The sequence below is a fragment of the Sus scrofa genome, chromosome 4 (genome assembly GCF_000003025.6).
Source record: "Sus scrofa isolate TJ Tabasco breed Duroc chromosome 4, Sscrofa11.1, whole genome shotgun sequence".
In the NCBI taxonomy this organism is placed as follows: domain Eukaryota; kingdom Metazoa; phylum Chordata; class Mammalia; order Artiodactyla; family Suidae; genus Sus; species Sus scrofa.
Window position 1 is genome coordinate 90,321,912 of NC_010446.5, and position 22,812 is coordinate 90,344,723.

A 22,812-nucleotide genomic window follows, 5' to 3' on the forward strand; every position below is an offset into this window, starting at 1 on the left:
CAGAAAGACAGATGTAAAATCCCACGTGTGCCTCATAGGGTAGCTCTAATCTGGCAGCTCCCAGGAACATCATTGCATGGGGCTACCAGTCCATTTTCAAGGTCACCTTCAGCCTTATGAGACCGAGAACAGAGTCCTGTTCTGACAGTGGACAGGTCAGATCAATGACATGTGAAGAGTGGTTCTGGAAAGCTTCACAGTATGAGGCACTCTGCAGATGAGCCTCAGACTGCTTCATCCATCAAACTTTGTGGAAGGAAGATACTAAAATAACTGATTGGTGCTGATAGGGTTTATTTCGGTGGTGGTGGGGTATTAGGTATAGTATCACTTATTTATTTTATGCCATGGTTTAATCTAGTTCTTCATTTTTATTCCTTCTACTATTGGCTTCCCCATGCTTGGAGAGACAGGATTAATAACTAATCCCAATGTGTCTAGAGACAGGGTAGGTTGATGTCATCCTTGGGGAAGATTAAGAAGGCCAAGCCTTCCATATTCCAGGCAAGACTGACTCCTTCCCACACCTTCTATACAATGCCAGAGAAATAGCTTAGCATCTCCTCCCAACTCCCCATGAGGATGGATGAGAACCCAAAGAGAGATGTTTGTACCAGCAGCCCTGTCAAGGTCCACACTGATGAAAGCAGAGAGGCAAGGGTTTAGGCTAAAGTGTAGTCACGCTCTCCATTTACAGATTGCACAGAGATTCCTTTCAACAGTCAAGCTCCTTCAACCTAGCTTCACCCTCTCGGCAGCATCTTGAATCTTTCTAGTCTCCTATTAAAACCTCCTCCAGTCTAGCCGCATGGTATTTCTCAGATGGAATGATGAAAAGCCTACTTGGGAAGGACAAATTGGAGCAAATGTCATCCTAGGGGGCTTTTTTGTTTGTTTATTTTTGAGGGCCACACTGGTGGCATATGGAAGTTCCCAGTCCGGGGGTCAAACAGCCACAGCAACGCCAGATCCGAGCCACATCTGTGACCTACACCGCAGCTCACAGCAATGCCGGATCCTTTATTCCAGAGGAGGTTCTGTGGAAGGAGCATGGGCTTTGGAGCCAGACTTGCGCTAGAATCCTTGATCCTCCTCCTTTCTGTTGAGTTGTGCTCTTGGGCACTGCATTTAATTTCTTCGAACCCTGGTCTTTCACGTGTAAAACAGGGATCGTATCAGTTGGAAGTGTTAGAATCAGAGATATCAGTAGTACCTGACACACACTAGACATGCCTTTAAAGAATAGCTGTTTCCTGGAGTTCCCGTCGTGGCGCAGTGGTTAACGAATCCGACTAGGAACCATGAGGTTGTGGGTTCGGTCCCCGCCCTTGCTCAGTGGGTTAACGATCTGGCATTGCTGTGAGCTCTGGTGTAGGTCGCAGATGCGGCTCAGATCCCGCGTTGCTGTGGCTCTGGCGTAGGCCGGTGGCTACAGCTCCGATGAGACCCCTAGCCTGGGAACCTCCTAGCGGGAGCGGCTCAAGAAATGGCAAAAAGACGGAAAAAAAAAAAAAAAAAAGAGAGAGAGAGAGAGAGAATAGCTATTTCCTGTCCCTCTGCCTAGTGTGTGCAGGGGGCTGAATGGGGGTCTCAAAGGCTATGTCCAATCCTGACCCCCACGCCTGTGAACCAAGCCTTGTTTGGGAAATAGGGTCTTTGCAGATAGAATGAAGTGAAGGCTTGAGAAGAGGTCGCCCCAGACGAGATGGGCCCTGACTCCAACGACAAGTTTCCTCCGAGGAGAGAGGGGAGGAGAGACGGGGGAGGGGACCTGGGGGAGGGCATGGGGTTGGGTCATGGAGAGGTGGACTCTTCCCTCAGAGCTGCCACACAAACAAAACCTTGGCTTTGAACGTCTGGCCTCCAGAACTGAGAGAATAAATTTCTGTTGCCTTAAAAAAAAATAGCTATTTCTTAGATACCCAAACATTTATACTTAAGCATGAATAATGGTTTTCATGTGTGTTCCAGAGAGTCTTAGTGGCCTCCTTGAGCAGAAAGAACAAAGGAGAAATTGACCTCATGATACTGAGCTCCCTGTTACCACTCTGGCCAGAGCTGTCTCTGAAGACGCCCTAGGTTCTTGGAGCAAAGCCAAAGGTATGAGTGGCAGCTCCGGTAACTCAAATTTCCAATGCCAGTACCTTCACCTGGAAAAGCAAGGAGAAGTTAGGGCTCGCGTCTGGAGAAGAGGGACCTAGCAGGGCTGAATAATTGTCTTTCCTTCTATGCTATTTTCAGCCCAGAGAGCATAGTCCATTCACTAGACAGAATTAAAAATAGCTACAATTATAGGGCATTTACCACGTGTCAGGCCTTGTGCTAAGCATTTTCTATGTATTATCTCCTTTAACCCACATAAAAATCTATGGAGTAGTAACTTTCAGTATCTTCAGTGTACAGATGTGGAAATGAGGCTTTGACCTTTCATCAAAGGTCATGCAGCTCAGGAGTGATGGAGAACTTAGGTAAGGACCTTCCTTACTACCTTTAGGACATAGAGAGTTCTGGAAATCTTTGTTTAATCTTTGCTCTTTTTTTTGGTCTTTTCTAGGGCCGTACCTGAGGCATATGGAGGTTCCCAGACTAGGGGTTGAATCGGAGTTGTAGCCACCAGCCTACACCAGAGCTGCAGCAATGCGGGATCCAAGCCGAGTCTACAACCTACACCACAGCTCATGGCAACGCTGGATCCTTAACCCACTGAGCGAGGCCAGGGATTGAACCCACAACCTCATGATTCCTAGTTGGATTTGTTAACCACTGAGCCACGACGGGAACTCCTGATCTTTGCTTTTGAATCTAGGCTATTTACAATGTGATATTTACCTTCCACACAGTTGGTGGAGAAGAAGCAGATATTCTGGGTCTCCAGAGGGTTCTCATTGGTGAATTCAGGGGAGCGGGATTGGGGCTCGGATTCTCCTGTCAGGGATGAGTTGTCCACCTGGGATGGGAGGGAGGATGGGTGGTAAAGTGAGCATGGAGACAAAAAGCTTTATAAAGACGACACGTCTTTAACTGCCACATCACCATCATTGACATGCAGACAGAAACACAAACGTACACATAGCACCTTATTGTCTTTAAGCCCACGTCTGCACTTGTGACATCTCAAGGTTCTGAACAATGGAGGTTCCCAGGCTAGGGGTTGAATCGGAGCGGTAGCCGCTGGCGGTTGCTGTTGGATCCCACAGCAACATGGGATCCAAGCCTCGTCTGTGACCTACATCACAGCTCAGGGCAATGCCTGATCCTTAACCCACTGAGCGAGGCCAGGGATTGAACCTGCATCTTCATGGATGCTAGTCGGTTTTGTTTCCGCTGAGCCACGACAGGAACTCCTAAACGATATTTAACTGCGCCTGGGTCACTACAGTGCTCTAAGACCAGGCTTGGCCCCTTCCTTAGCGTCACGTCCCCTCACCTTACATCCTTGTGAAGAGATAAGCCGGATGTCAGCCGGGATTCGGTCTCCACCCTTCACTTCTACCACATCTCCCACCACCACCTCTTGGACGTGGATCTGCATCTTCTCTCCACCTCGAATTACCAGAGCGTGCTGTGGAAAGATAGTGCAGGGTTATTTCCAAAGGTTTTTGTTTCCCTGATCCAGCTCCTGGGCTCCTTCCCTCTGATTCCCCTTTCTTAACCATTGCTCACCACATCATTCTTTTTTTAAGATGATTTTTATTTTTTCCATTATAGCTGGTTTACAGTGTTCTGTCAGTTTTCTACTGTACAGCAAGGTGACCCAGTCACACATACACGTATACATTTTTTTTCTCATATTCTCATGCTCCATCATAGTGACTAGATATAGTTCCCAGTGCTACACAGCAGCATCACCACAGCCTTCTTGAAGGTCTCATCAGTAGATTGCAAATTATTAGCACTGCTGTCTGCAGGTCCCTTCGATGCTCCTGCCTTAAAAGAGGGAGTCTACCTCTCCATTCCTACACTTAAGGCTTGGTTATATGGCTTGCTTTGGCCCATAGGACATTAGCAAATATAGTGCAAGCAGAGGCTTCAAAAGTGCTTGCATCCTGGGGCTGGCCTTCTGCCACCATGGTGAACAGGCCCAAGCTGGCCTCCTGAAGGAAGAGAGATCCTAAGGAAAAAGGCCCCAGATGGCCATGACATAGCAGCCAAGGCCCCAGACCCGTGAATGAGGTCATCTGAGACCATCCAGCACCAGCTGAGATCAGCCCAGATCAGGAGATCAGCCCAGCCACAGAATTACAACAAATGCTATGTTTGTTTTTTGAGACACTAAGTCTTGGGGTGGCAAAAACTGATAGTCTCCAAACTCTGACCTCATTCTACCAGGACATTTTTCCCCCTGAACTCTTACCCGAGGAAGGAATTAAGTTATGTTGACAGCAACGGGAGAAGGCGGTCCTGGCTGCAATGGCAGAGCATGATCCTGTCATTGGAAAACTTAGCAGCCTGTCCCTCTCCGAGGTTCCAGCCCTGTGCCTAGGAACCTCCTTCTATGGTCATATTATTTCCAGGTTCTTTAGAAGAGTTTATTTTGAAAATAATCTAACCTTTTGGAAAAGTTGCAAGAATAAAAATTGTCCCAGGAACACCTGTATAAACTTTACTCAGATTCATCTGTTAACATTTTACGCCTTTTGCTTTGTTCTTTGTTCTCTGTCTCTACCTATGTGTGCATGTGAATTCTTTTTTCTTTTTCTTTACTTCTTTTTCTTCCTTCCTTTTTCTTTCTTTCTTCCTTCCTTCCTTCCCTCCTTCTTTCTTTCTTCCTTTCTTTCCTTTCCTTTCCTTTCCTTCCTTCCTTCCTTCCTTCCTTCCTCTTTTTCTCTTTCTCTCTCTCTTTCTTTCCTTTTTAGAGCTGAACCTTCTATGTATGGAAGTTCCTAGACCAGGTGTCGATTTGGAGCTGCGGCTGCTGGTCTACGCCACAGTCACAGCAACACGGGGTCCGAGCTTCATCTGTGACCCCCCACTGCAGCTTGTGGTAGTGACGGATCCTTAACCCACTGAGTGGGTCCAGGGATACAGCCTGCATCCTTCATAATCCGCTGAACCACAATGGGAACTCATGAATATGTTTTTTCTTGAACTATTTGAAGGCAAGTTCAAATACATACATACCTCATGATCTTTTATCGTACATACTTCAGTGTGAATGTCCCAAGAATTGGGATAGTAAATAACCATAATATAGTTACCAATTTCAGTAAATTTCATGTTGACACAATACTTTCATCTGCTGCCTGTAGATTTGTCACTTGACCCAATATGTCCTTTACAGCATTATTTGCTGCTCCAGCCCAGAATTTGGTCTAGATCAGGTGTTACAGTTAGCTGCCATGTCTCTTTACCTCCTTTAATCTGGAATACTTTCAGATTCTTTGGCTTTAAGGCCATTGACATGTGAAGGATCACCTTCCTCAACCTCCACTATTTTTGTTTTTTGTTTTTGGGTTTTTTGTTTTGTTTTGTTTTGTTTTGTTTGGTCTTTTTGCCTTTTCTAGGGCTGCTTCCCACGGCATATGGAGGTTCCCAGGCTAGGGATCTAATCGAAGTTGTAGCCACTGGCCTATGCCACAGCCACAGCAACACGGGATCCAAGCCGTGTCTGTGCCTGACACCACAGCTCACGGCAATGCCGGATCCTTAACCCACTGAGCAAGGGCAGGGATCGAACCTGCAACCTCATAGTTCCTAGTCAGATTCATTAACCACTGCACCATGATGGGAACTCTTGTTTGTTTGTTTTTTCTTTTTTGGCCACCCCGAGGCATACAGAGTTCCCAGGCCAGGGATCGGATCCTACACTGCAGCTGCAGCAACACTGGATTCTTAACCCACTGAGCCCTGAGTCTCAGGGCTCCAGAATCACTGCCAATCCCATTGTGCCACAGCAGGAACACTTCCTCTTTTTTTAGAACAGAATCCCAATAGATTTGGGGCTTCAGATGATGCTCATTGGGTTCAGATTGTGCATTCCAGACCAGACTACCTCAGAGGTGATGTTGTGTTTTTCTCAGGGAACTTTTAAGTCCGGACAGAGGAAAATCTACGTGACCATCACCCTTGTTACCAGCCTCACTCAGTTCCCTCATCGTAGGATGTAATTCTGCAGGGGAAATGAAACATACGTATTTGGCCACATGCTATACATCCTCCCACTATATGCTTCACACCGGTCTTACCTGAGGGACCATGTTCCTAAATGACTCCATGATCTTGGAGCTCTTGGCCTCCTGATAATAGGAGAAGCAGCCCGTGATGATGACCACGACAGCTAGAACAATGCCCAGGTACAGCTGGGGGGAGGGAAACAAGGGGCTCATGAGCAGGTCCTTTTCTTCCTCTTCATTCTCAGGAAGTCAGCTTACAAGGATAATGGCCATGCCTCCAGGGGGAAGAAACCATGGGGCTAAGTGCAAGAGCACAGTGGCCGAGGAGAGTCTGAGACAGGCCTGGCTCTCTCGGCTTCCTGGTGAAGGAACCCTGAGCTATGGTGAGGGGCCAGCAAAATCTCAGGTCCAAGAAAGCCTTTATCTTCCTCTCCAGGAAGGCTGTCATGGAGTGGAGGGTGGCTAGTGAGGGAGGTGGAGAGGAAGAGGTTAAAATTCTGGGAGTTCCTGTCTCAGCCCAGCGATAACAAACCCGACTAGGATCCATGAGGACACAGTTTCCGTCCCTGGCCTTGCTCCGTGGGTTAAGGATCTGGCATTGCCGTGAGCTGTGGTGAAGGCTTCAGACTCAGCTCGGATCCTGTGTTAATGTGGCTGTGGTGTAGGCTGGCTGTTACAGCTCTGATTTGACCCCTAGCCTGGGAACTTCTATGTGCCATTCGTGGAGCCCTAAAAGACCAAAAAAAAAAAAAAAAAAAAAAAAAAAAAAACTTCTGGGAAAGAGGGAGTTCCGTCTGTGACGCAGTAGGATTTGTGATGTCCTGGGAGTGCTGGGATGCAGGTTCGACCCCCAGCCAGGCACAGTGAGTTAAGGATCTGGGCTTGGGTCACAACTGTGGCTCAGATCTGATTCCTGGCTCAGGAACTCTGTATGCCGCAGGGTGGCAAAAAAAAAAAAAAAAAAAAATCTGGGAAAGAGAATGGATGGCAAAGTGCTCTGATGACCAGTTGGAAAGATAATCAAAGGAGAACAAGTTTCTGGTGGGGAATTGTGCATCTCAGGGAACTAAATCAGGAGCCCTCTAGATAAAAGGCTGGGGCAACCAGGAGGGACGGAAGGTCCCTTAGAAAGTCCTGGGAGTATTAGGGATTTGGGCCAGAGGTCTTGAGGAGTGCTAGGCTGCTGAGCAGAAGGTTATCAGGGGCTAAGCAGAGACGGGGTGGGCAGCAGGGGTTGAACGGACTCACATTATCTTTGGTAGGGTCCTTATGGAAATACATCTGGATGCCATAGGCCACAAAGCAGAGGATGGCACCAGTCCACAGTAGGAGGGAGAAGCCACCAAACAGCTGTTTACAGAATTTGACCCATTCTGGCGTGCTACGGGGTGGGGTAAGTGTATTGGGTCCATCTCGAGCCAGGATTCGCTGTGCCTCTTCGGGGCTATGGCCCTGTGTGGAGAAGACAAAGGGATGGATGGAGACCCATGAAAAGAGAAGCAGCTATAACAAAGGAGAACCTGGCTCCAAAACTCAGATCTGCCATTTAGAGCCTTAGGATATGTCGTGGGACCAATGATGTTCTCTGAAGGTCAGCCTGTGAGTTCTTCCAACATCAGTGGGATTCTAAAATGTGTATTCCAGGAGTTCCCGTCGTGGCGCAGTGGTTAACGAATCCGACTGGGAACCATGAAGTTGCGGGTTCGGTCCCTGCCCTTGCTCAGTGAGTTAACAATCCAGCATTGCCGTGAGCTGTGGTGTAGGTTGCAGACACGGCTCGGATCCCGTGTAGCTGTGGCTCTGGCGTAGGCCAGTGGCTACAGCTCCGATTCGACCCCTAGCCTGGGAACCTCCATAGGCTGTGGGAGCGGCCCAAGAAATAGCAAAAAGACAAAAATAAATAAATAAAATAAAATAAAATGTTTATTCTAGAAGGATATCAGTTAGCCTCCTTAGAGAGGAAGAATTTTTACTTAATGGATTGATTCACAAATCTTTTGAACACCTATCTTGGGCCTGGTCCAGTGGCGGGTACCAAAGTGCATAAAAACCATCCCCATCCTTACGGGGCTCCAACTGTAGTGAGGAGATTCAAATAAACGATTTAAGCGTAATGTGCCGGCTAATGCAACGATGAGATACAAGACATAATGTTGATAACACAGAGACATTCACACTGACTTTTTATCTTAGAAATAGGAAAAATAGTACCCATCGTGGCTCAGAGGTAGCGAACCCGACTAGGAACCATGAGGACATGGGTTCAGTCCCTGGCCTCACTCAGTGGGTTAAGGATCTGGCATTGCCATGAGCTGTGGTGTAGGTCAAAGATTCGGCTCAGATCTGGCATGGCTGTGGCTGTGCCATAGGCCAGCAGCTGCAGCTCCAATTCTACCCCTGGCCCAGGAACTTCCATACACCTCCGGTGCAGCCCTAAAAAAACAAAACAAAAACAAACAAAAAAAGACACACAAAATAAGAAAAATATACCAACTACATACATGAATGTGTAGACTGCCACTCTAGCCTCGTGCACAAACTTGTGTGCTTTTTCCTGATGGTAGAACCTGCCAGAGGACTGTAAAACAAATGCTTCTTAATCCTCACCAGCCACTCCCTAACCTTCCCTTGAAAAACACGCAATTTTAATAAAAACAAGACCAGTCTCCTATGTTCCTCCCTGGTTACTGGATGGTCACCCCCAAGCCCCTCCAATGAAGAAATTCTAGAGCTAAGAGGCATTTAGACTTTGAGGGCTTTTATTTACATTTATTTATGGCCATTGTATTAGTGGTTAGAGTAGCAGCAGCAGAACTAGTGATGATAGCAATAATATATGATTTCTGTTAAACCAGCAGTTCTCAAAGTGTGGTCTGGGGACCCAGGGGGTTTCGAGACACTTTCAGGGAGTCCACAAGGTCAAATAATTTTCATTATAATATTAGATTGTTGTTTGTCTTTTCCATTCTCATTCTCTTGAGTATATGGTAGAATTTTCCAAAGGCTACAGGGCGCATGATAGCACAATAAATTTAATGCTGAATATATATGAGAATCTACTGTCTTCTATTAAAAAACTAAATGTTAAAGCAATTTACAAAAATGTAAAATGCCACTAAAGTTTTGTTTTGAAAAACATAGCCATTAGTCCTAAAAATCTTATTTGTACCATCATATAATGGTGTTACGTTTGTTTATAAATGAATTAGGGAGAACTTTTTAATATTCTCCATTTAAATTTAAATAGTAACTATAGATTGATGTAATCTATATAAGCAAAAAGCTCTTTGGGGTTCTTAATAATTTATGAGTATAAATGGGTCCTGAGCACAAAGGTTTGAAAAGTGCTGCCCTAACCTTACATTCTCATTCATCTAATCCCAAACTCCCTCTTTGGGGTAGCTGCCATCAGCATCTTTTTCCCAGTGTGTGTCCTTGGCTGGGCACAGGTTGAGGGTGAGAACATTGACCTTGAAATTAGGGGCTAGATCACTAGCTCCACTCTATTTTTTTTTTTTTAAATGGACACACCCATGACATATGGAAGTTCCCAGGCCAGAGACAGAATCCAAGCCACAGCTATGACCTATGCTGCAGTGCTGGATCCTTAATCCCCTGTGTGGGGCTGGGGTAGAACCTTTGCCTCAGCAGCAACCTGAGAGCTATGCAGAGAGACAATGCTGGATCCTTGACCCACTGTGCCACAGTGGGAACTCCTCTAGCTCCACTGTTGTCCTGAGTAGCCTCGAGGCTGGGGAGGAAGACACTCTGCCTCCCTCAGGGACTTCCTTAACTCACCTTGTTCAGGTCCACGGCATACTTGGCGCTCAGCTCGTCCAAGGTTAATTTGTGATCATCCTGAGGGGACAGTAGAGTTACTGAGGCACAGGGGGCGACAGGTCATCCCCAGGGGAAACATTCTGGGGAAGAGGGTTGGCTCTGGCCTGTGTGACCCATTCTCAAGGTGACACATTAGAGGGCTGAGGGCTGAGAAATATCTGCTGAGGATGATTCGTCAGGACCCGTGATGGGCGTTCTCACCAGGACCACTTCTTCCTTCAGCTCCTCCATATCTCTCTTCTTTTTTTTCCTCTTCATCTTTCTTTCCCTGATTTTAGGACTCTTCTTAGGACTTGGGCTGGTATTCTGCTCGTGAGGCGTCACGATTCTCTTTTTCCCTCCAAGCCCCATAGTTTTTGCTGGATATGGCTGCCCCCAGATCAACTGGTGGGAAGAAAGCAAAGAGTGAAGGGTGGGGGAACCAGGAGGAAGGAGGGGCTGGGGTCAGAGGAAGGATGGATGACTGAGAGAGGGGGCACTGAGGGAGAGAGCGAGGGAGGGAGGGCAGCAGTGAAGCCCTAGAGCGGGAGGAAGTATTAGGAAGGGGGATGTGCAGGGGTGAGAGGAGCTGGGTGAGTCACAGCAGGGAGAAGGGGTGGAGAGAAAATGCTGAGGGCCTTGGGACCGAGGAGTGGAGGGTACTCTGTGCCTAAGTGATGAAGATGCGGCAGGGCCCTGGGCAGGTGGGAAGTGCAGCGGGCTTCAGAGGGAGCTGGGAGTCCCCCAGCTCCAGGTCCCGTGGCATCCAGGCAACGCCCAGATCTGTGGTCACAAAGGGCTCGGGAATGTTCTAAGAATCCCCAAGTCTCAGTCCCTGTGTTTGAGGATGATTGAAGCAGGGTCTGCCAGAGAGAGCGCTGCGGTCTGAAGGCAAGGCTAGAAGTCCCAGCCTGTCCTGCTGACTTCCAAGACTCTGAAGTAGAGAGCTAACTCCAACAATAAAGCAGGCAGTGTGTGTGTGAGTGTGCTTTTGTTGAGGCACCCTTCCCACTGACCTTGACTTTGAGCTTTTGGTTGTAGAAGGTCAGAGAGCCTAATAGGTTGGATCTTGGATTTTTGAATCAGTCCTGGGTTTGAATCTTGGCTCCTCTGCTGTGTGACTTTGGGCAAGTCGCCTAACCTCTCTGCGCCTCTCTTTTCTCATCCTTAGATGAGGATACCTCCACATCATAAGGTGGCAAGAGTAAGGATTAAAGCAAGGTGCTCTATATAAAGCACGATGTCTGACTTTTATGGTATGTGCCCAACATATAGCTTGAATTAAAGTATTCTAAGTTTTATTTGTGGCTTAATGTGTGGTTTTTTTCAGTGACAGTAAAAATATGCTTTCCATGTGATAACCCTGTATTTCCTCATTTTATTTTATTTTACTTAATTTTTTATTTTTTTGGTCTTTTTGCCATTTCTTGGGCCTCTCCTGTGGCATATGGAGGTTCCCAGGCTAGGGGTCTAATTGGAGCTGTAGCCACCGGCCTCCGCCAGAGCCACAGCAATGCGGGATCTGAGCCACGTCTGCAACCTACACCATAGCTCATGGCAGCGCCGGATCCTTAACCCACTGAGCAAGGCCAGGGATCGAACCTGCAACCCCATGGTTCCTAGTTGGACTCGTTAACCACTGAGCCACGACGGGAACTCCTGTGTTTCCTCATTTTAATATGACATAGCTATCTCTTCCATTTACCTTCTTTGACATTTTGGTAAGTGGCATGACTCTATTAACTTTATATATGTTTTGCATGTAAATCATACTGCCCCTCCTTCCAAAAAAGGATCTAAAGCAGCTATTTATTTCTATCATTTATACATTTTTTTAGGTTATGCGTTTCCCCTTTCTATTGCTGAAGATTTATTTAATCGCATTTTGGCGTGGCATGCTTTTAAGAAATATGACTGGATCAGGACACATCCATCTTGGTGCTGATGTAATCCTCCTTCAAGATTCAGAAATAGAAATTTTCCCTTCCCAGCAGGGACAAATAATAGTCTGTTTCTTTAATAGATTGGATGAGAGATGAGATTCTTTTTTCTTCCATATTAAACATGTACGAAATAAAAACTGAAAGTCACGCTTTCCCTCCCCCCAAACTTAGATTCCCCACTGCTGACGTTACCGCTGTTGGCGACATGTGGCAGTGTGTCCTTCCAAGTCTTTTCTCTTCTCTTATTCAAATAGGTATCCTAAAAAAAAAAGAGTTCCTGTTGTGACTCAGCAGTTAACTCATTCCCGACTAGTTTCCTTGAGGATGTGGGTTCAATCCCTGGCCTTGTTCATAAGCATCTGGCATTGCTATGAGCTGTGGTGTAGGTTGTAGACATGGCTCGGATCCCTTGTTGCTGTGGCTGTGGCCTAGGCTGGCAGCTGTCGCTCTGATTCAACCCCTAGCCTGAGAACCTCCAGATGCCGAGGGTGTGGCCCTAAAATGAAAAAAACAAACAAAAACAAATAGGTATCTATAAGGACGTGGATTCTTACTCTTACAGAGTCATTCAACTCCCCTTTCATTCATCAATCTATTGTGTATGTAAAGATTTAAAGGGTTTTTTTTTTTTTTTTTTTTTTTTTTGTCTTTTTGCCATTTCTTGGGCCGCTCCCGCGGCACATGGAGGTTCCCAGGCTAGGGGTCAAATCGGAGCTGTAGCCACCGGCCTACGCCAGAGCCACAGCAACGCGGGATCCGAGCCGTGTCTGCAACCTACACCACAGCTCATGGCAACGCCGGATCGTCAACCCACTGAGCAAGGGCAGGGATCGAACCCGCAACCTCATGGTTCCTAGTCGGATTTGCTAACCACTGCGCCACCACGGGAACTCCTAAAGGGTTTTTTTTTAGTGGCGCCAAGGCCATGTCACATTCTGTATTGACCAAGATCTATTCAATCACTCCCACTATAGGCAGATTTATAGGATATTTTCCTTTTTTTTTTTTTTTTTCTTTTTTACCATTAAAAACACTGCTGCAGTGGCATCCTCATATATAGTATGTTTTGGCCCTTGAGCTTCAGTTTTTGTAGAATGGATTCCTGTTGCTGAATCATAAGATACTCAACTCAGATCTTAAAAGGGGAGTTCCTGTTGTGACTCCGTGGGTTAAGAACCTGACTACCATCCATGAGGTTGCAGGTTTGATCCCTGGTCTCGCTCAGTGGGTTAAGGATACAGCCTTCCCAAGAGCTGCAGTGTAGGTGGCAGATGTGGTTTGGCTTTGATGTGGCTATAGCTGTATCATAGACTGATTTGACCCCTGCCCCGGGAATTTCCGTTTGCCACTGGTGTGGCCTTAGAAAGAAAAAAATCTTAAAAGGTCCTACCAGATAGCTCTTCAAAACAGCTCTTCTTATCCATATCCCAGCAAGATGAAAAAATATCCCCTCCCCACAACTTTGATGACACTGGATGACCTTGAGCATTTTCTTCTTCACTATTATAATGGGCCAAACTTGGTATCTTACAGGGTTTTTTTTTGTTTGTTTGTTTTTTGATGATAATTTATTTATTTGTAAAAATTTTTAAATGATTTTTATTTTTTCCATTATAGTGGGTTGTACAGTTTTAATTTGCATGTCTTTATTGTCTAGGTAGCGTTTTTTCTTACACTCATTGGCTTTCTGGGCTTCGTTTTCCTTTTCTGAATTGTTTTTATCATTTGCCCACTTTTCCCTTGTTTTCTTTCCCTTCTTGATGTGTCCCAAGGGCTTCTAACCCCTTGTCACACACATTGCAAATATTTTCTCCCAGCCTTTGTGTTTAATGTAGACCATAAAATCCCCAAGAGCAAGGTTAGAATTAAAGTTAAAATTGCCAAGCTCATCTAGGCATCATCTATAACTCAGCCCAGTCTTGGCCATAGGAGGCCCCTAAAGGCAATGTTTTTGACATATAATCAAGTGAAATTATATTCGGAAACCTCATTCTGTTCCACAGAACTTAGCTCAAAAGTTTACCTTTTCTCTAATTATCAAATGCAAAACAGCCACTCTCATAAGCAGCCCTCGATCCTTCACTTGCAGGCTTCACTGCATCTTTTACCCTCTGAAATTATCCTGCCCATTTATCTGTGGATTTGTTAAATCTCTGTTAAATTTGCTAAATTGTGTTTTCTCCATATTTATACTCAGCCCCTAGAACAGCACAGAGTGACTGGTCCACACATAATTCCTAAAAATAAACTGAACAGTGAATCTTCAGGTTTCTTCTTAAAGTTTTGATAACTGTCATTTTGGTCTGCTATGTTTTAAAATCTGTTAGGGTGAAACTGCTAGCATCCCGAATATCTACTCATTTGCTTCATAATTACTTACAAACAAAACTCTCTGATATTCTTGCCTCCTCATTCTTTGTGGCTGAATGCCACAACCATGTTATGTTTTTTTTTTTTTTTTTTTTTTTTTGATTTATTTATTTATTTATTTTTGTCTTTTGTCTTTTTTTTGTTGTTGTTGTTGCTATTTCTTGGGCCGCTCCCGCGGCATATGGAGGTTCCCAGGCTAGGGGTCGAATCGGAGCTGTAGCCACTGGCCTACGCCAGAGCCACAGCAACGCGGGATCCGAGCCGCGTCTGCAACCTACACCACAGCTCACGGCAACGCCGGATCGTTTAACCCACTGAGCAAGGGCAGGGACCGAACCCGCAACCTCATGGTTCCTAGTCGGATTCGTTAACCACTGCGCCACGACGGGAACTCCCATGTTATGTTTTATAAAAACACAGTGAGGATTTTAACTGATACTGGATTGGCTCTTTGTGGTAATGAATGTTTAGCTTTACCATATTCTATCTTCCCAATTGGCAATCAAGTTTGGCTCTCCATGTATTCATGCTTTTGTTACTTTCTTTGTGTTTTTAAATTTTCTTTAATAAGTACCGTGTCATACACACTAAGTCTTCATTGTAATTCATTTTGATTCTGTTGTTAAGTAGAGGCTCTTTGTGCTGTATTATCGATCTCACTAATATTTAGGGATATATTTGATTTATTTTATTTTTTGTCTTTTGCCTTTTTAGGGTTGTACCTGCGGCATAAGGAGGTTCCCAGGCTAGGGGTCAAATCAGAGCTGTAGCCGCTGGCCTACACCACAGCTATAACAACACAGGATCAGAGCCGTGTCTACAACCTACACCACAGCACATGGCAATGCCAGATCCTCAACCCGCTAAGCAACGCCAGGGATTGAACCCACGTCCTCATGGATACTAGTCGGGTTCATTAACCTCCGAACCATGATGGGAACTCCTATTTGATTTTTTTTTAATTTTTTTTTTTTTAGATCAATATCTTATACCCTGTAACTTTTTTTTTTTTTTTTTTTTGCGTGTGTGTCTTTTTGCCATTTCTTGGGCCGCTGCCGTGGCACATGGAGGTTCTGGGGCTAGGGGTCGAATTAGAGCTGTAGCCACCGGCCTACACCAGAGCCACAGCAATGCAAGATCCGAGCCGTGTCTGCGATCCACACCACAGCTCACGGCAAGGCCGGATCGTTAACCCACTGAGTGAGGGCAGGGACCGAACCCGCAACCTCATGGTTCCTAGTCGGATTCGTTAACCACTGTGCCACCACGGGAACTCCAACCCTGTAGCTTTGAATTCATTGCTTCTAGGATTTTTTTTCTTCTAGGATTTTTTTTGTTGTTGCTGTTGCTTGGTTTTGGTTGACTTCCTTGGATTTTTTTGGTATTTAATCATGTCCTTTACCAAAACAATATGCTTTTATTTCTTCTAGTTCGTCTCTTTATTTAGACCATTTAAAGACAAACTTATCCAAGATTTCAAATGCTGTTGCTACTGCTTTAGTTACAGTTGCTGTTACAGTTTTCTAGACTCATAATCCCTTCCTCTCTTCTCTGAATATGACTGCAGTTTCCTACATGCTTTTCCTCCAACATTTTCATCAGGAACAGATATTAGATATTACCGATAACTTCTAACATCTTTGAAAGGATTATTTACCCATTTTTCTAGTGAATATCAGTGGTTAGTTTTCTGTATAATATATTGTCCTTGCATTCCACTATTTGGGGATAGTCAAGTTATATATATTAACAATATCTGTTTGTTATTTGTTTTATTAAACTCTGTTGAAACTGTTTTTGTCTTGCTAAGTAGGCTGGGCAATACAAAATTCTTTCCTACATTCCAGTACAATTGAAATAATATAAGGATGTACTTTGAAGTATTTGGAAAAAATTCTGCACTGAATTCACTGGAGCTAAGAGTGTCTTTTTTTTTTTTTTTTTTTTTTTTTTTTTTTTTTTTTTTTAGGGATGTAGCATATTGAGGTTCCCAGGCTAGGGGTCAAATTGGAGTGGGATCTGAGCCATGTCTGCGACCTACTCCATAGCTCATGGCAACACCATGATCCTTAACCCACTGAGCAAGGCCAGGGATCAAACCCTCGTCCTCATGGATCCTAGTCATGTTCGTTAACCACTGAGCCATGACAAGAACTTCAAGAATGTCTTTGAAAGACTCATTTTATTTTAAATGTCTTCCTTGGAAATTGATCTAATCATGTTTCCTATTCCATGCTGCGTTCTTAGCTTATTAGCTGTCTCTGATGAATCATCACACCTACTATTCTGTAGGTAAAAAAAGGAAGTGGCATGAAAATCACATCTGCCCGGGTCAGAGGTTGGCCTGAACTTCTAACACCACATCCCAGCGTAAGATTCTCTCATCCTTTTGCTAAGATCCTCTAGCAGGTGGCTGACTCTTAGCCCCCGACTGCATCTTTTAAGGTCACGTCCTTTCCCTTTCTCTGGTTCTAGCTGCTTGGGTCTGCCCAGCCCCTGCTGCTCAAATGTTCCTGTCCACAAAACCCTGGCCCCTTTCACAGCCTCCCCAGTTCATGAAATAGCATGTTGCTATGTAGTCAGGCTCCCTCTGTGCCCACGGGTTTTCTGTTCCTGCAGGCGCCCATGCATATGGCATGGTGGTTAAGAGGGCTGCCCCTGAAGCCAGACTGATCTCAGTCTGGATCCTCTCTCTGATGCTTACCATCTTCGAAACTGAATACACAATTTTGCCTTTCCAAGCCCTAGTTTTCTCATCTGTAAATTAAAGCTATCAGCAGTTTCCATCTTACTGGATGAAAGGGATTCTTTCAGTCATCCAACCAATATTTATTAATTGCCCAATATGTGTCAGGCTTTATTTTGGGTGGTAAATAATGATGGTGAAGAAAAAAAAAAAATCCCTGTGTACATGGAACTTATTCTGGAGAAGCCAGGCAAACAAAAAAAGTATAAGCAAACAACATGTGTGTGTGTGTATGAATTATAAGTGTTTTTTTTGTCCTTTTTTTTTTTTTTTTTTTTTTTTTTTTAGGGCCTCACCTGCAGCATGTGGAGGTTCCCAGGCTAGCGGTAGAATCAGAGCTGCAGGTGCCAGCCTACACCACAGCCATAGCAACACCAGATCCAAGCCACATCTGTGACCTATACTGCAGTTCATGGCAACGCCAGATCCCTTAACCCACTGAGCGAGGCCAGGAATCAAACCCACATCCTCAAGGATACTAGTCGAGTTCTTAACCCGCTGAGCCACAACAGGAATGCCCGTGTGTGTGTGTGTGTGTGTACATGTGTGTACGTGTGTGTGAACATATGTGTGTGTGCGTGTGTGTGAACATATGTGTGTGTGTACATGTGTGTGTGAACATATGTGTGTGTGTGTGTACATGTGTGTGTGTGTGTATATATATTTTCTTTTAGAGTTGCACCTACGGCATATGGAGCTTCCCAGGCTAGGGGTTTAATCTGAGCTACAGCTGCCAGCCTACGCCACAGCTACAGCAATCCAGGATCCGAGCCACATCTTCAACCTACACCACAGCTCAGGGCAATGCCGGATCCTTAACCCACTGAGCGAGGCCAGGGATCAAGCCCGCATCCTCGTGGTTCCTAGTCAGATTCGTTTCCGCTGCGCCATGAGGGAAATGAATTACATTCCGCTCCTGTATGTAATTTTATACATTATCTCTACCTACCTATCTATCTAAATTTGAGGTAGTTAGTGTTTATGAATAAAACCAAAGAGCATGGGGAAAGAGGTGCCAGTGTGTCTTTTATTTGATGTGGTCAGAGAGGGCCTTGCTGAGGAGGGAATGTTTAAGCGGTGATCCGTACAAAGGGAGGAAGCCAGGCCTGTGAACAATTAGGGAAGAGTGTTTCTGGCAGAGAGACCATCCAGAATAAAGGCCCTGAGATGTGATGAAATGAGATTGGACAACCAGAGGTGGGACATAGTTACAGCACAAAGGAGATGCAGTTCATCCTCCTCCTGCAAACTGCCACCCCCGAGGCTAGATGGTAATGAACAGGCCAGGAACTAACTTCTGATAGTATTCCAAGCTCCAAGGCCGTAAGATCAGTGTCTTCCTCTCTCCTGTCAGTAGGGAGCCCTGGAGGGATACACATCACCATCCACCCTTCCATCCCCAGGTTAGAAGCATCCCTTCCTGCTGCCCATCATGCTTTGTCCATGAAGCTTCTCTTTCCTTCCCTTTTAAGGCTTCGCCTGGGCATATGGAAGTTCTCTTAGGTCAAAATGGAGTTGCGGTTGTCAGCCTACACCGCGGCCACAGCAATGCGGGATCCAAGCTTCATCTACGACCTACACCACAGCTTAAGCCATTGAGTAAGGCCAGGGATCAAACCCACATCTTCATGGACACTGTGTTGGGTTCTTAACCTGCTGAGCCACAATGGGAACTCCCATGAAGGTTTTCAAAGTTTGCTACTTAGGTGAATTTCAAGGACTGCATCCACCTCTCCTTCCATTCTCCTTTAAGACAGCAACCAGAACAGTACAGACCTAATCGACGTTGACTCTCGAGGCTCCTCAGCCCACCATCTCCTTCCCTCACCTGCTCATAAATATTGAGGGTGACCTGATTTGGGTCTGGCACAAAAAAAGCAGAAATGGCCCTGTGGGTTTGAGCCCATGGATTTGTGGGCTCTTCCCTGTTCTAGAAAAACCTTTATGATACTTGGCGTGGGTTCAGCTATGAGGAAGGAAGGCCCTGCTATATTTTCTTCTAGGTCATTTTGCATCTGAACTTCTTCCCCTGTCGCTTGCTCCACTGGCACCATCTCTTCTCAGATTCTTTCCTTCTAATCTTTATATCCTGCCCTCTTTCTTTTTTTTGGCCACCCCATGGGATATGGAGTTCCCAGTCCAGGGATCAGATCCAAACCACAGTTGCGGCCTATGTGGCAGCTGTGGCAACTCTAGATCCTTTAACCCACTCTGCCGGGCTGGGGATCAAACCTGTGTCCTGGTGCTGCAGAGACACCACCAATTCGCTTGGGCCCCAGTGGGAGCTCCTCTCCTGCCTTCTCTTTATTGCTTCCTCTACAAGGCAGATCTTACCATAGCACACGTTTCAATACCATGATGTGGGAGGGAGGCAAGTATTAAGTAGAGAAATCTAAATCATGAAAGGGATTTCTTCTTTCATAAAGAAATGCAACTTTATTATTTTCAAGTACATACATAGTGTCTCAGACTAATGTCTTACAAAAGGTCGCCAAGTAAAGGCCTTGCAGATGTTTATCTAACAAATACATAAGAACTGATGATAACTAGCCCATGCATTCACTATTTCTAAATGGATAGTCCTAAAGTGCCCAAAAAGTATCATTTAAGAGACTACATATGCCACCCCTAGCAATATTGTTGATACTCTTAATTTACTAAACAAATGCCATTTTTATTGATTGTGTAAAGATAAACTTTTGTTCACGGTCAATAAATCTCAAATGAATCGGGCCCCATGTAAAATGGTTTCCCATTTCGTTTTCCAAGCCCAAGGCAACGACGCATTATTTCAAGGCACTTCTGATAAAGCAGAATTCCAGTGCAATGAAGTAAGAGCCCTTGGGAGGTTGTTTAGGGGCCTGATGTTTGTCTTTTGTGCTTCCTTCCTTTCTGCCTTCGGTCTTCCATTTTCCTTAGGGGTCCCTCTCCCTTGCTTGGTTCATCTAGGTGTCTTGCTACAGGACAGTCCCAACGCCTTCTAAGCCGGGCTTAGAGAATGGGCAGAGCTGCCTGCAGAGCAAGGTGCAGATGGGGAGCGAGCTCCGGAAGGAAAAACATCTTCCTGCAGGAACCTCAGGGGAAGTGGGCACTGTGATCATTATCGGGAAGGGTGTTTGCTTGGGAGGAACAGCCCTGCCCTCTGAGAGGTCAAGGGCAGGTCTCCTAATGCTTTCCTTCTTCTTATTGTTATTATTATTATTTCTGTCTTTTGTGGGCTGCATTTGTGGCATATGGAGGTTCCCAGGCTAGGGGCTGAATTGGAGCTACAGCTGCCGGCCTATGGCACAACCACAGCAACGTGGGATCTCAGCTGCATCTGCGACCTACACCACAGCTCACGGCAACACCGGATCCTTAACCCACTGAGCGAGGCCAGGGATCGAACCCTCATCCTCACGGATACTAGTTGGATTTGTTAACCACTGAGTCATGACGGGAACGCCTCTTTCCCTCTTATTGTCCAGAGCTTCTAACCATGTCCACGACCTAAGCTGATTCTGTATGTTCCTGGAAGAGGGGAAGTTTCTGAGAACTTCTCCATCCCAATTCTAGCTGATGGCCAGGGACCTGCTTTTCCCGGGCTTGCTTGGCAGTGCCTGGGAGTGACACAGGCTCATCTGGAAGGGCGTGAAGCGAGGTTGGGGGGAGTAGGGGATAGGGGAGCGCTGGAAGCATCCCTCTCAGCGCTACCTGGAACTTCTAAGGACACAGTGATCTAAAGGGCAGGTGTGACCAAGAGCGAGTGGTAGAGAAAGCCAAAGTGTCTGTGACACCTGGGCCTCGGGGACCAAAAGACCACAAACCAAGGGGCAGTGGGAAATGCCAGGAGCACGTGGGTACAGCATCGCAGTGAAGCTCCTGGGATGGCTTCCTGGTCCCGCCTCTGTGGCTATTCTGGTGACATGGGAATTTGGTCTGCTGGCAGAGGGCTCTAAAGGGCAGGACACAAAGCTGGAGCCCAGACACCTGTGTCCGACGTCCTGTCATTGACGTCATTTCTCCTTTCCTGTCCCCCTCCTCCGCCACACCCCACCCTCCCACCTGTCCACCCAGCTCTCCTCTGGCGCTTCCTCTCCAGCCAGCTTCCCTTTCTGGCGGCAGGCCCTGGCACTCACCCGGAGGGACTGTTTGTGATTTCCTGGTCACGGGGGGTGGGGTGGGGGGGTGGGGTGGGGGAGTGGCAGGGGACAGAGTTGGGTAGGAAGCAAAGGGGGGGTGAAGGTGGGAAGTGGGGTGAGGCTGGAGGGCTAAAGAGACACTGGTGATCTGAGACAGTTGCCCTCCTCCCAGTTTAGACAGGTTCCTGCCATTCCCCTTGATCTGTTCTAGTGGGAGGTGGGCAGGGGGAAGGGACTGGGGAGGGCTGGGGTACCCCTCAATTCCTCAGAGAGGTAGAGTGCAGCAGGGTCTGGGGAGGGGCCCCTGACACGTGGTGTCTAAGCTGATGGCTCTGGGTTAGGCCTCTGAGCAACCACCTCAGGCCGAGTGACCCACTCCCCCAACCCTGCCTGCTGTGTGGCCTCCTTCTCTCTCCCCACGTCTTCTCCCCCACACCTCCAGTACCACCCCAGGGTCTTCCACCCTCCCCAACACTTCCGGGCCACCCCATCTTTCCCGTGCCTGGTTCGTCCTTCCAATGGGCTCAGTAGTATGTCTCCTTCTCCACCCAGCCTGTTAAGAGAGATTAGGGGTGAGGGTTGCAGCGGGAGCTTAAAAGGAGGCCAGAGACAAATGTCCTAGGGGCCTGGGTGGTTAAGACTAGGCCTAGGGAACAGAAGCCTGAGGAAGGGGCTGAGGAAAGCAGCTACAGCAGGTGAATTGGAAGGGAGGGTTAGTAGGAGTTTGGGGTTAGTAGATGCAAACTGTTCCATTTAGAGTAGATAAGCAATGAGGGCCCATGGCACAGCATGGGGAACTACATCCAATCACTTGTGATAGATCATGATGGAAGGTCATATGAGAAAAAGAATGCATATGACTGGGTCACTTCACTGTACAGCAGAAATGGACAGAACATTGTAAATCAACTATAATAATTAAAAAAAAAAAGAATGGGGGAGGGGACACCGGTGAGCAGGGCCCTGGGTTAGGGGAAAGCAGAGACTTCTTTTTAGCACAAGGGAGCGTGGGCACAGCGAGGGCTGGTGGTGAAAATATAAATGCCAACAGGGGCTGTGCAGGTAACAGAGGAGTTTCTAAAGAGGCAGCCGTCCAGGGTTGCTGTGCAGGAATGGGGCCAGGGGATTGATGGCTCTGGTGATTTTTCAGAAGCCAGAAATGTGGATTTTAGGTGAGAGCCTCTAAGTTGTAGATATTGGGCCAGTTAAAAAAAAAAACCCAAAACTAAAAACCAAACCAAAACAAAAACACATCCGCACTGTTTTGGACAGCCAAACCAAATACTATCCCATGTGCCCTATTTGGCTTGTAGGCCATCCATCTTCAATCTCCGGTAAGTGATCAAAAATCTTTGTTTGGGAAAATAAACACTTGGTGGATGCCTGAGAATCAGGAGACCTGGGTTCTAGCACAGTGGGGCTGCTCCTGGCTTTCTGACCCTACACGAGTGAATTCACCTCTGCCCCTCTCTTTGTCTGTAAAAGTGGAGGTGGGACGAGATGACCTGGGAGGGCCCTTCTCATTCTGATGGTCTGTGATTCCAGGTGGAGGGCGGAGGGCCTCAGAGACCGATAGCGAGTTAGGTGGGACTGGAATCTCAGAGGAAGAGGGTGGGGAGAAGAGGTTTGGCAGAAGCAGGGGTCCCGGGACATGGGGCCGCAGGCTCCCAGGACGCCGAGGGAAAGGAGCAAGGGTCTGC

At 46.5% G+C, this 22,812-nt stretch overlaps 2 protein-coding genes across 3 annotated transcripts in view; both read right to left on the reverse strand.

Moving 5' to 3' along the window:
• On the reverse strand, nt 3,374–10,331 carry LOC110260485 (sodium/potassium-transporting ATPase subunit alpha-4-like). Its single transcript, XM_021090811.1, has 5 exons — nt 10,155–10,331; nt 9,912–9,971; nt 7,362–7,565; nt 6,186–6,299; nt 3,374–3,562 (listed from the first exon to the last, which is right to left on the reverse strand). Exons 1-5 carry the CDS (start codon nt 10,302–10,304, stop codon nt 3,374–3,376), a joined length of 717 nt encoding a protein of 238 aa, XP_020946470.1. The 5' UTR covers nt 10,305–10,331.
• Nucleotides 19,405–22,812, reverse strand: part of ATP1A2 (ATPase Na+/K+ transporting subunit alpha 2) — a 29,725-nt gene continuing 26,317 nt past the window's right edge. The window contains exon 23 of one of the 2 annotated variants that reach the window (XR_002343034.1): nt 19,405–21,665. Coding sequence is in view for 1 of the 2 variants with exons in the window: in NM_001171541.1 (NP_001165012.1) it covers nt 21,637–21,665 (29 nt within the window). In the remaining variant the exon portion in view is untranslated. 2 annotated transcript variants of the gene reach the window in all.

What these genes read in the sequence shown, in the direction of transcription:
- LOC110260485 (XM_021090811.1), bottom strand. Translation starts at nt 10,304, where the DNA reads ATGGGGCTTGGAGGGAAAAAGAGAATCGTGACGCCTCACGAGCAGAAT. An exon ending in AGGACCCTACCAAAGATAAT is followed by an intron (nt 6,300 to 7,361) that starts GTGAGTCCGTTC and finishes CCCTCCCCCCAG; the next exon opens with CTGTACCTGGGCATTGTTCT. An exon ending in TTAGGAACATGGTCCCTCAG is followed by an intron (nt 3,563 to 6,185) that starts GTAAGACCGGTG and finishes ATCTTTCCACAG; the next exon opens with CACGCTCTGGTAATTCGAGG.